Genomic DNA, 12,531 nt, shown 5'->3' on the forward strand with positions numbered 1-12,531 from the left:
GATTATATATTTACTTCTTTTGAAATCGATTAATATGGTGAGAGATGTATATATAGTTGACTACTTCTTTGTTGAAAATAGAAATAATGAAGATTTAAAGAAAAATAGTGACAATTGTTTTAGAAGAACCTTGAAAAAATGTATTGACATGCAGGAGGTAGGAAGTATTAAAATGTTTGGTTTAATATAAAAAATGACATGCAGTGTGTAGGAACCTTGCATTATTTATGCCTTAATAACAAAGTTGTGGGTACAGAAGAGTAAGGCAATGGTTAGAAAAGGGAAATGAGAAGGCAAAGGAAAAGGCATTGAAAGTTGAGATCCTATGGGTTTCCTACAGAATGCTGTACATTTGAAATTGTCTATCTAAATATACAATTCTATGATGAATGTTTCAGCCTGATCTAACTGTAATCCAATTCCCCGATGAGCCCAAAGCACTGTCTTCCGCTTTACAAACAGCAGCTATTCCTTTGGAGTAATCAGTGAAAGAAGAAGGAAGTGTGTCTGTGAGAGAGAAATCGTGATGAACATCACAAGAGTCCTTGAAATCGTGAACCTCCAAGACGCTTGCGGGTGAGGAAGCATAATGATGTTGGGGAGTAACAAAGGGATGGGAAAGTAACTGTTGAGGGGTAGGCCTCTTACGGGGATCTCTCTGCAGGCACATGCTCAAGAAATCCAAACCCTCATCGGAGAAATGTGGTGGAAACTGAGGAATCCCATCACCATGGGCAATCCAGAGAACAACACTGATGTGATTTGAAACCTGATTAGCCCATGGAGGCCTGCCGGTAGCCATCTCAATAACGGTGCAACCCAAGGACCATATATCTGCAGACAACTCAACAGACTCGTTCCTCAGCACTTCAGGAGCCATCCACAGAGGAGTCCCACCAAATGACTTTCTCAACTCGTTTGCCCTTCTCGCACATCCAAAATCCGCCAGCTTCACGTTGCCTTGTGGGTCCAAAAGCACGTTCTTGCACTTCAGATCGCAGTGTACAATTCCATGAAGGTGAAGATGGTTTAGGCCGTGAAGAATTTCTCTGGTATACACACGAACCACCTCTTCATCCAATGACCCACCGAACTTGTGAGCCACGTCTGCCAAACTACCTCCTGCCATATACTCCATAAAAACATTCAACTTCCCCTCCTCCTCCTCCGTCCCTAAACATTGTACAATGTATGGCGATGAATTAACTATTTTCAGGATTTTTACCTCTTCGTCCAAAGCCTCACGTCCTGCCCTCGAATTTGATGACTTTACCACAAAAAGCCCACCCGTCGATTTGTTCATCGCCAAATGCACAGTCCCGAAAGATCCACATCCAACCAGTTTCCCCTTCACCCATTTGCTGGGTTTAGGCCACGCCCATTGGTGGACGCCACACATACCGTCTCTTCTTCTAGTTACCGCCGCCGCCATCACCACCCACATAAATTATTTACACAAATCCGATCCAATAACCTGTGCACATACACATTCCATAGACAGACAAAAACTTAAGCCATGCAACGCATTATTATACCCCCTTCTTCACCCAATAACCATTGCTTCTTCTTTCTTTCTAGTGATTTCAAACTGGTTGTTGATAGGTAGAGCGGTTTCCGACAAATCGGAAAACCGCCCTCTAGAGGGAACCCCTTCCTTTGGTTGCAGTGAGTGGGAATGCTCAAAAATCAAGGCTTTGGAACAAGTTCAAGTTGCAGTTAATGTTTTTGAATCAACGACAAGGGACGCAAGCCCGCACAAAGAAACCAAACCAACAAACTCTAACTTATATAAAACCCACCGTTTTCGCTCGTTACCGGTTAACGGTTGGCTCTCCTTAATTTTTGCACCTCTCTCTGTTTGTTTGTTTCCAAATCATAATAAAAACATAATATACAGATAACAGTATATTTTGTATTAACTAGCATTCTATCTTCTTACAGAGGACACCCCAATACATAAACTATTACAAATGTACCAAGCTTGAACCATTCAAATGCCCATGTTCCTATTTAGCAATTTTTCAAATTAAGAAAATAAGAAACTTTGACTTTCTCCCTTCATTTCTCGCCACACATGACTCAAGATTCCCACGTGTAGTGTACGGGATCTTGTGTAATTTCGCTGTTGTCGATAAAGAAAACCAACTTAAGAATTTAGATTAAATGATTATATAATGTTCATAAAATTATTTGAAATTACTTTGTTCAGAAAATACATTTAAGTACGATAGGTCAGTTTATTTTAATTAAATAATAAATATATCAATCACATTATTATTGCTTAAACATTCAAGTCTGACCATTGATTTCAATTGTTTCCTTATTTTAAAAAAATTATTGCGAGATGGACATTTAGGTTTGCATTGAGTTGTTAAACAAAACAAAGCAAGATCTTTTAAAGAAACACATAAATCAATAATGCAATTTTAAATATCAAGCAAGAGAATAATTATCTTATGCCATCCATTTTATTTCTTTTAGCATTAAGCATGTGCCATATTCAAATTCACTAATTCGGTGATTGAAAAAAAAAAACTAACAAATATCAGCAAACTATAAATAATATAGAAATTTGATGGTAACTTTTGTTAGAATTAATTACTGGAGAAAAATTATGTTTTAAACATTAAGATTTTGAACAATCTACTGTATTTTTAATCCATTAAAATCAATAAAATGTAGATGAATAAGAAAAAAGTTGCTACTTTTTATTAGAATCACTACAAAAAATTATATATACAACGATATTTTTAATACGACAGTTAATTAAAATTGTCACTTTTTCAGTATAATATGTCAGTTTAATAACGATCATAATATATATATATAATATGGTATTTCTAACTACATCTTTTACATTATCATATTATTATTTAAAATTGTGTCATTTTAAAATGTCACTTTATATAAAACATTATTTTAATAATTTTATGAAATTATTTATGTCCCACTTTTATCTCGATACCTCCTTGTTTTTTGGTAAAACTTTGTTCCCTCTTTTTTCTCTTTTTTCTATTTCATTTTTCGACTCAACAATTTAATATTTTCTTAACTTTTCAAAGTCACTGACACCCAAATTACTCAAACCCATATCACTTCACTCTCTGCGTTCACTCAACTTTGCGTTTGCCTCTTTCTCCTTTCTCCTTTCTCCTTAATTTCACCCTAAATCACTTCACTCTCACAACGTTCACTCACCTCTCCGTTCACTCACCTCTCTGTTTCGCTTGTTTCTCATTTCTCCTTCATTTCACCTCTTCGTTTCACTTCTTTCTCCTTTCTCCTTCCTTCTCGATCTGTGTTTGCACCTCCATTTGCGCCTCAGTAAGCACCCACCTGTCGAAAGCCATTCGACCTGTCAGAAGTTCCAGCATCACTACCCCAAAGTTGTATATACATCACTCTTCTGTGTAAAAGCTGAAGGTTTTGTGCACTCTGGTGCATTATATCCCGTCCCAAGATTTTGGCTAGTACGCTACCAACAAATAACACTCATCTTATAAGGAACTTTCGATATATAATGTAATATAATTAAGGACTAAACAAACCTGGTGAAAGGATGCGAAACCATTGTCTGAGAGACGAGGGTTCAGATCATTGTCAAGCAAAATATTCGAGGACTTGATATATTCTTGTGCAATAAAGGAGGAGAGGTACCTGAAAAAGGCATATTCAGAAAATAAACACCAGCTTTGACATAGTAATAACCAAATTGACGTATAATCTGGATTTGAAGGGAAAATGTATGAAGGAATATGTTGTGCATATGGTCAAAACAAGATACTTCAGTACACAGGTACTATATGGGAGATATAAACTAACACGATAGCCCGAGCGGTTCCCAATGCAATTCTGATTCTTGTGTTCCAAGTGAGTGGATTGCTGAAGTCGTCTGTTAAGTGTAAATATAGCCATGGAGGGAGCCATTTCTAAAATAATCATATATTAGCATATGCTCCTTCTCCGAACAATGACCAACAAGCTCAACAATATTTGGGTGCTGAAGTTTGGTGGGGATTGAAACAATCTACGAGAATTCCTCAGAGGGAGCACCATGGAGAACCCAGCTAACAGATGTTGTTCCGGTGCTTGAAAATGAACAGAAAGAGAGAAAGAAATTTGAATGGACAAACAATTGAAGTGACATCGAATATAAAGCAGAAATGATAGCAACGACTATTTTGATTTGCTTTAAGAACTAACCGATATAAAGTGTACTTTAAAGTATACTGAGAGCAACGGTTTGAATTGAAAAATTAAAATATTATTTATAAACGTTTATAAAATATAAATAATCATAATATATATAATATATATATAATATAAATAAATATTTTCTTCAAACTTAAAAATAATTATATTACATGTTAAATTACTTTATTATTAAATTAATGTCATGCATGTTACATGTTATCATGTTAATGACATGATTGCATGTTATAAATAAGTCATGTTTAATTGTAAAGTTACTACATTTTTACTTAGCAATTTTATGTGCACAACGTACACCATAATTGGAAACTCTAAGCGGGCGACAACATGAAACCACATGTAGCAGAACTCATTGACAAAATTGAAAAACTCTGCAATGAAGGGCATCAAACGGAAAGTGTCTCGGTGCCTATTCCTTCAACACAAGAACAAGAGGGTCCTTCAAGTCATACAATTGCGCAACGTCGAACCAGGAGACCATTCTCTGTGGATGAGGTAGAAGCTCTTGTGCGCACAGTTGAATTACTTGGAGTTGGGAGGTATGATGTTATCAATAATATCAGTATCAGTTTACTTGTATGTGAATAAGTGAGTTTCTAATAACATTTATACCATCATGAAGGTGGCGCGAGGTTAAGCTACGAGCTTTCTCGAATGTAGACCACAGGACTCCTGAAGATCTAAAGGTATGATAGATCTTTGTTTTGTTTTTTCTTACTACAATTTTTATTAATTCTAATTTGATGTAATTCTAATTTGATATGCACAGGATAAATGGAACACATTAGTGCACACGACAAGAATTCCCCCTGAACGAAGGAGGGGTGAGCCCATACCTCAGGAGCTCTTGGATAGAGTCTTAATTGTTCATACTCTTGGATAGAGTCTATATGGATAGAGTCTAGAAGACTGCTTGGTATGTAGGTATATTTGTTAAAATAAAAATAATTTATCTTATTCTAACTTTTGAATAATGATAGGGAAGTATTTGTATTCAAAATTGCTTTGCATTTATAATTAACTATGCAAAATAATTTATAATTAACCATGCAAAATAATATTGAATATTAACTGTAATTATGATCACGACTTAAAATAATATTTTACTTTCTCGAGGATTAAATGAAATCTTAAATTGATCTTCATATCCATACCTTTATATATAGAGTTACTTGAATGTGATAAAATGTAGTTCTTATCAATTATGGAGAACTTTTGACAATTACTTGATTGGTCGTCAACATGTTCTATCATTGTGAATATATAGACTTAATAATATATACTCATTTATAATTATTCATTGATGCTAAGGGACTAACGGTAACAAGTAGTTTTCTTCAACAATAATTATAATTATATATATATATATATATATATATTTAATCAGAATATTAAATTTAAAAGAAAAAATCATGCATGCTCGAACTAATTGGTATACATCACTGTGTGCAGATTGAAAATAAATAATGATATAAAATATAGTGAATTTTAAATTCAATGAAAAAATTATTGTCAAACATCTCTTGTCTATATTTTTTCTTTATGATTTACAATATCATATGAAAGATTGTTTTTTCTAAAATGTTATTTACATGCATTCATAAAAAATATTATATGAAAAGAAAATACTATTATAACTTATGAAAATAAATTACTAGGAAATTGGTTTTATCTTGTTTACAAATCTAATAATATACATTAGACGAGAAATAATAAAAAAAATTCATAAAATAATTCCTAAAATCATACTTAGGTTCATACTAATTTGAGAAAAAACTTAATTTGGAAGAAATATCGTAATGGAAAAAATCATAAATTTAACATACATACTAGAATACTCATTCATAAGATACTGTGAGCATTTGTTATTCTTTCTCTCTCCTCCCATCTCTATTTTTCAATATGTATTTTTTTCTTTCACACTTTTTAATGACTTGCTGTGAAAAAACCTTATGAGTAGATTTAAAACTTTAATCCCTTTATTAACCAAGGTCCATCAAATTAATTTTTATTGTACATTTTAAATAAAAGTATATAAATAATACAATAATATATAAATTTAAACTTAAAATACATATAAATATATATAAATAATAAAATTAAAAACTTGGGGGAGCCATGGCTCCCCTTAATCATAAAGAAGATCCGCTTCTGAGTCTAGTATTAAATATTAGATGACTTTGTCGATGCACTGATTATATGAGTCAAACAATACACATTAGACCAATATGTCTATACACTAATTTGAATTTATAATCAGTATATTTTACATATTTTTGCATAGTCTATCTTTTTTATTTTTGGATAATTTACTCTATATTTTTTAACATGTTATATCCTTTGTATTTTTATAAAATTTACTCTATACATTTTTACATATATAATGACTTTTTAAACTTATGAGTAGTCTCCACGTTAATTATATTCAAATTTAATTATAAACTTAAAAATATTATTTTTCTAAATATCTTTTAATATAATATATATTTAAATATTTTTCAATGTAATATATATTTACTAACATGAAAAAAACACATAAAAAACATCAACCCACATATGCATAGGTTTAAAACTAGTTTTTTTGAAAGATTTTATCCCTGAACTTTGATCCAAAATTAGAATTTGTCATTGTCCAAAACTTCGATACGTTTTGGTCTCCAAACTTTAAAAATGAATTAATATAATCATTTTAATCAACTACGTTAACTTTTTTTTATCTGTCGAACACATTTCATGTTAATATCAAAACTGTTTACATCGTTTGACACATTATATCTATTGAGAAATGTGTTTGACAATTCAAAAAAAGTTAATGTAATTAGATTAAAATAACCATATTCATTCATTTTTTAAGTTTAAGAACCAAAATATATCGAAGTTTTGAACGACGACGAATTATAATTTTGCATCAAATTCAGAAACTACAGATATACTTAACCTAATTAAATTATCAACCTCTCATGTTCATCCCAACTCACCTTTTTAACTCAAAGCACCCTTCTTGCACTATGAGATGTGTGAAAACAATATTAATAACTATCCTAATTATTCAATATCTCTTAAAAGTTTTCATGACACAAATTATAATATAATTATTGATGTGAAAATGAAGGAAGGGGATTGGAATCCTCGTGCAATACAAATAACTATAATATTCAAAAAAGACTTGTTCAATATACAAAGTACAATATCATATGATATAACAAGAAAAGTAAAATCTAAAATATCATCACAATACATAATATTCGATAATAATAAAAAAGAATAAAATATATTATATCTCCATCAATCAAATTAAAACCAGAATATATATGATATTTTTAACAAAAAAAATAATACAAAATTTATAATTTAAATATAAGATATTCTTTAATAATTTATAAAATGATCAATTAATGAGAAGTTATAAAAAGATAAAATAAAAAATAAAAAATTATATAGGCAAATTAATTTAAAAATAAAATAAATAGATAAAAAGGTAAAACAACTTTAAGCACATGTGTAAAAAAATAATTATAAATAAATCAAATAAAAAAGAAAAAAGAAAAATAAATTTCATGTACACAACAAAATAAATATAAATAAAAAAAACTAAAAGTATCAAATGATTAAAACATTAATTTTTAAGATACTTATCAACAAAATAAAATAATAATAAAATAAATTTTCTAGTATCTTCTCATATATAGTATAATAAATTATTATAGATAATAAATATAATAGATAAAGTAAATTTTCTAATATCTCTATTTCATAAGTTATAATAGATAATAAATCTATTTAAAAAACAAAAAATTCACATTTATCTGTTATTATCGTCTTTACAACCTTTAAAATGATAAATCCATTGTTATTTTATAACCGAGTACCATATTATACAATTGAAAACGATACAAGAAAATATTTTAATAAAGTTACAATAACTGCATTGATCGAACTTGAACTAAATATATCATATGTCTAATAGAAAATATGTGAAAGTCTGTTGATATTGAAAAAAAAAATGATATATCTTATACGAAAAGAAGTTATTTTATACTATATTTTTTGTCATATGCTATTATTGCCCAGTGATATTAGAAGGGCAATAATATGCAAGGTACAAAAATAAATAAGGTGAAATTTGAAATATAAAAGATAGAAAACGGAATGAGAAAAATGTTTAAATTATAGATTTTGATAAATTGTAAGGTTTTAAAATTGTTTAAAAAGTTTTATTGGTTGTTTCTTAAAATTGTTCCTAAAAACTATTAAATGGTTGGATTGTTTTGATTTTCTACTCCTTACAACACTAAAAGGCACTGACAAAGATCCATTTAGTTTTAGTAATTTGTAAATTTCATTTGATTAATACAATGATCTGTTTTTGAAGGCATATTTAAAAGAGGGTGTGGTTTAACAAAGGGTATATAATTGTAAAAGAAGATAAGAAAGGGTGAAAGAAAATCGTAGCTTGGACTGAAACCCTAACTCCACTCGAGTGTGCCCAACTTGATCGCCGCCGCCGCCGAATCAGGTTCAAAGGTTTTCCGATGCTTTCCGTATTATCTTTTCTCTCTTCTCAGTTTCATCAATTCCTTCCTCTTTTTTTTTTTTTCTTTTTTCGATTACAATTGTTTTTATCCGTTTTTCTGCTTCCGTCATTCACCGTTCTGTGCTTCCGTGATCTGCTGCATCGCCCTCCCCATTTTCATCTGACCTCTCCTTTATCCTTTATTTAATTTCAATCGGTTCAAGAAATCAAGATTGTTAGATAGATAGATAGATTGGTGGTTACATAGGTGATCCCACTAATTATTTGATTGCATTTCTATTCGTCATCCTCGTCTCTTGCTTTCTTGCTTCTTCTTTAATACTTGCCTGCACCTTTCTATATAATATATTTGATTTCCTTATTTATTTATTTATGAAACCTTTACTCTTACACCAATTCTGTAATTTTAATTTTGCATGCCTTCAATTTAGCTTCCCTCTCCTCATTTCTCCTCTTTAGATCACACCCCATGTAATGATTTTATCACTTTCTGATTCCTTTGTACTTTGACATCTGGTTGTCCAAAACAGATGTGTAGACATAGACAACTCTTGTATCTAATACAACGAATTGTAATTTATAAAGTTGAAACACGATGTGTCTAATTAACTCATGTTACTGGTTAGAGAAATTGATTGAAAAGTATCAATGAAATATCTTGTAATCGGTATTCAAAAAAGTACTGGTTAGAGAAATAAATTGAAATATGACATTTTAAATTTTGTGTGCAGAGCCTATATTAAGGTCATTTTAACATATATTTTCGGATTTACTATTGACTAGCTCAATTAACAATATTTATTTGGGAAAGGGCATAGCAGTAACGGTGTATGGTTAGTTGACTTTAAGATGTTTTCTGCTTGTTTCAGTCTTCTACAATGGGAAGGAAAAAGACAGAGGATGCTGGCCCATCTGCGAAGACCAAGACAACTAAAGATGCTCCTAAGAAGGAAAAATTTTCTGTCTCTGCCATGCTGGCCAGTATGGATGAAAAGCCTGACAAACCCAAAAAAGTCTCCTCTACCTCCAGTAAGCCGAAGCCAAAATCTGCTCCAAAAGCTTCTGCATACACCGATGGTATTGATCTTCCTCCTTCTGATGATGAAGATGATGATCTCCTAGAACAGGAGGAGGAGAAAAATAATGCATCCAAACGTGGAAGTCAGCAGCAAAGGCCTGATTTAAAACCACTTGATGTGCCTATTGCTGATAAAGAGTTGAAAAAACGTGAAAAAAAGGATCTTTTAGCAGCACATGCTGCTGAGCAGGCAAAGAAGGAGGCTCTCAAGGATGATCATGATGCATTCACTGTGGTCATTGGAAGCCGAGCTTCGGTGCTTGATGGAGATGATGATGCTGACGCAAATGTGAAAGATATAACAATAGAAAATTTCTCTGTTTCTGCTCGTGGTAAAGAACTTTTGAAGAATGCATCAGTGAAGATATCTCATGGGAAGAGGTATGGTTTAGTTGGACCCAATGGAAAGGGTAAGTCCACACTGCTGAAACTTCTTGCCTGGAGGAAGATACCAGTACCTAAGAATATTGATGTTCTTCTGGTTGAGCAGGAGGTAGTTGGTGATGACAAGACAGCTCTTGAAGCCGTTGTTTCAGCTAATGAAGAACTAGTTAAAATTCGGCAAGAGGTTGCCTCTCTTCAGAATGCAGCTTCTGCTGAAGAAAGTGTAGACAAAGATGATGATGAAGAAGATGATACGGGAGAAAAGCTAGCAGAGCTATATGAAAAACTACAGTTGATGGGATCTGATGCTGCTGAAGCTCAGGCATCAAAGATATTAGCCGGTTTGGGTTTTACAAAGAATATGCAAGGCCGCCCTACAAAATCCTTCAGTGGTGGCTGGAGAATGAGAATTTCTTTAGCTCGAGCACTTTTTGTTCAACCAACGCTATTATTACTTGATGAACCCACGAATCATCTCGACCTGAGGGCTGTTCTCTGGTTGGAAGAGTATTTGTGCCGTTGGAAGAAAACTTTGGTGGTTGTCTCACATGATAGAGATTTTCTCAATACAGTATGTACTGAGATTATTCATCTCCATGATTTGAAACTTCATTTCTATCGTGGAAATTTTGATGATTTTGAGAGTGGATATGAACAGCGTCGCAAAGAGATGAATAAGAAGTATGAGATTTATGACAAGCAGTTGAAAGCAGCTAAAAGGAGTGGAAACCGAGCCCAGCAAGAAAAGGTTAAGGATCGAGCAAAGTTTGCAGCAGCTAAGGAAGCATCTAAAAGCAAAGGCAAGGGCAAGGTTGATGAGGATGATGCCCCATCAGAGGTTCCACAGAAGTGGAGGGATTACAGTGTGGAATTCCACTTTCCTGAACCCACTGAGCTTACACCCCCACTTTTGCAGCTCATTGAGGTCAGCTTTAGCTACCCAAACCGAGAGGATTTTAGGCTATCAAATGTTGATGTTGGCATTGATATGGGGACTCGTGTTGCCATTGTTGGGCCTAATGGAGCTGGAAAATCCACGTTGTTGAATCTTCTAGCTGGTGATTTGGTTGCTTCCGAGGGTGAAGTACGAAGAAGTCAGAAGTTGAGGATAGGAAGATACTCCCAACACTTTGTGGACCTTCTAACAATGGACGAAACAGCTGTGCAGTATCTTCTGCGTCTCCATCCCGATCAGGAGGGACTTAGCAAGCAGGAGGCTGTTCGTGCAAAACTTGGTAAGTTTGGGCTACCGAGTCATAACCATCTTACTCCTATTGCCAAACTATCAGGAGGGCAGAAAGCTCGGGTTGTCTTCACATCTATTTCCATGTCAAAGCCACACATTTTATTGTTAGATGAACCAACCAATCATCTGGACATGCAAAGTATTGATGCATTGGCAGATGCACTGGATGAATTCACTGGTGGAGTTGTTCTTGTCAGTCATGATTCAAGATTGATATCACGTGTGTGTGATGATGAAGAAAGGAGTCAAATTTGGGTTGTCGAGGATGGTACTGTCAAAACTTTCCCTGGAACATTTGAGGATTACAAGGAGGATTTGATGAGAGAGATTAAAGCTGAAGTTGATGACTGAACTTGCTTTTTATTAAAACAGTTTACTTTTATGACAATTTCCCCACATATATTTATATTCTTGCCTTCCTATATTTTTCTGATAAAGATGACGTTCCTCCTGCTGATGCCGGATTTTGTCTCCCTTTTCTTGTATTTAGCAACTGAGTGTAATTTTAGGTTGCGATAAATGCTATTATTAATGCTGTTGGTGAAACTCGTGGGTCGACGTGTAATTCAATCTGTTATGACTAAATAAACATTCATTGTTTTAAAAAGTTTCCCTGTTATCTCCAAAGGTTCGATATTTTGTTAATATAACCAACGCACAGATTTCTCCTAGACATGCAGTTTCTTATACAAAAGAAGATTAATATCTATATGAACCACTAGGAAATGTGCAAAAATATAAACCTAGTCTCGGTGATCTTCAACTTAATCAAACGTATCCACTTACATGCAGAAAAAAAAATAAAACTTTGAGGAATGGTTGGACTCTTATACCCAACAAATAATTTTATTTTCATCTTACATTAGTTAATGATTGACCCTTTAAATAGGGAAAGTTTATGCAACGAAGGAAAACAATTCTGTAGATGATGATTACTAGGAACTAGGAAAGGGAATAAGAAGAGGGCACAACTGAGGGTGAGGAGAATGAGATTCGGCGCGTGAGTGTAAGGAGCATAGGCTATTTAATCATCAAAATCTCTCGTCGACTTTTGAAACTTTCTCGTAGTTGTCAGAC

The 12,531-nt window shown here is 32.9% G+C and overlaps 3 protein-coding genes across 4 annotated transcripts; 1 reads left to right on the forward strand and 2 right to left on the reverse strand.

Annotated features, from left to right (window-relative positions):
- Nucleotides 1–206: 206 nt before the first annotated feature.
- On the reverse strand, nucleotides 207–1,876 carry LOC114187725 (mitogen-activated protein kinase kinase kinase NPK1-like). The gene has a single exon (XM_028076048.2). It carries the CDS (start codon nucleotides 1,442–1,444, stop codon nucleotides 395–397), a length of 1,050 nt encoding a protein of 349 aa, XP_027931849.1. The 5' UTR covers nucleotides 1,445–1,876; the 3' UTR covers nucleotides 207–394.
- Nucleotides 1,877–3,263: 1,387 nt separating this feature from the next.
- LOC114188637 (protein STRUBBELIG-RECEPTOR FAMILY 5-like) lies at nucleotides 3,264–3,927 on the reverse strand. The gene is made up of 4 exons (XM_028077203.2): nucleotides 3,785–3,927; nucleotides 3,549–3,657; nucleotides 3,381–3,475; nucleotides 3,264–3,336 (listed from the first exon to the last, which is right to left on the reverse strand). Exons 1-4 carry the CDS (start codon nucleotides 3,925–3,927, stop codon nucleotides 3,264–3,266), a joined length of 420 nt encoding a protein of 139 aa, XP_027933004.2.
- A 4,557-nt stretch (nucleotides 3,928–8,484) lies between these two features.
- Nucleotides 8,485–12,061, forward strand: ABCF4 (general control non-repressible 4). Of its 2 annotated transcripts, none has more exons than XM_028076358.2 (2): nucleotides 8,485–8,728; nucleotides 9,616–12,061. In XM_028076358.2, exon 2 carries the CDS (start codon nucleotides 9,625–9,627, stop codon nucleotides 11,803–11,805), a length of 2,181 nt encoding a protein of 726 aa, XP_027932159.1. In that variant the 5' UTR covers nucleotides 8,485–8,728; nucleotides 9,616–9,624; the 3' UTR covers nucleotides 11,806–12,061. The 2 variants fall into 2 exon arrangements, with proteins under 2 accessions (XP_027932159.1, XP_027932160.1); XM_028076359.2 differs by having other exon boundaries at nucleotides 8,584–8,736.
- Nucleotides 12,062–12,531: the final 470 nt, after the last annotated feature.

The sequence above is a fragment of the Vigna unguiculata genome, chromosome 6 (assembly GCF_037176805.1).
Source record: "Vigna unguiculata cultivar grain cowpea cultivar isolate G323 ecotype 2 chromosome 6, ASM3717680v1, whole genome shotgun sequence".
Lineage (NCBI taxonomy): Eukaryota > Viridiplantae > Streptophyta > Magnoliopsida > Fabales > Fabaceae > Vigna > Vigna unguiculata.

What these genes read in the sequence shown, in the direction of transcription:
- LOC114187725 (XM_028076048.2), bottom strand. Translation starts at nt 1,444, where the DNA reads ATGTGGGTGGTGATGGCGGCGGCGGTAACTAGAAGAAGAGACGGTATG.
- LOC114188637 (XM_028077203.2), bottom strand. Translation starts at nt 3,927, where the DNA reads ATGGCTCCCTCCATGGCTATATTTACACTTAACAGACGACTTCAGCAA. An exon ending in GTTTCGCATCCTTTCACCAG is followed by an intron (nt 3,476 to 3,548) that starts GTTTGTTTAGTC and finishes ATTTGTTGGTAG; the next exon opens with CGTACTAGCCAAAATCTTGG. An exon ending in GATGTATATACAACTTTGGG is followed by an intron (nt 3,337 to 3,380) that starts GTAGTGATGCTG and finishes GGCTTTCGACAG; the next exon opens with GTGGGTGCTTACTGAGGCGC.
- ABCF4 (XM_028076358.2), top strand. Translation starts at nt 9,625, where the DNA reads ATGGGAAGGAAAAAGACAGAGGATGCTGGCCCATCTGCGAAGACCAAG.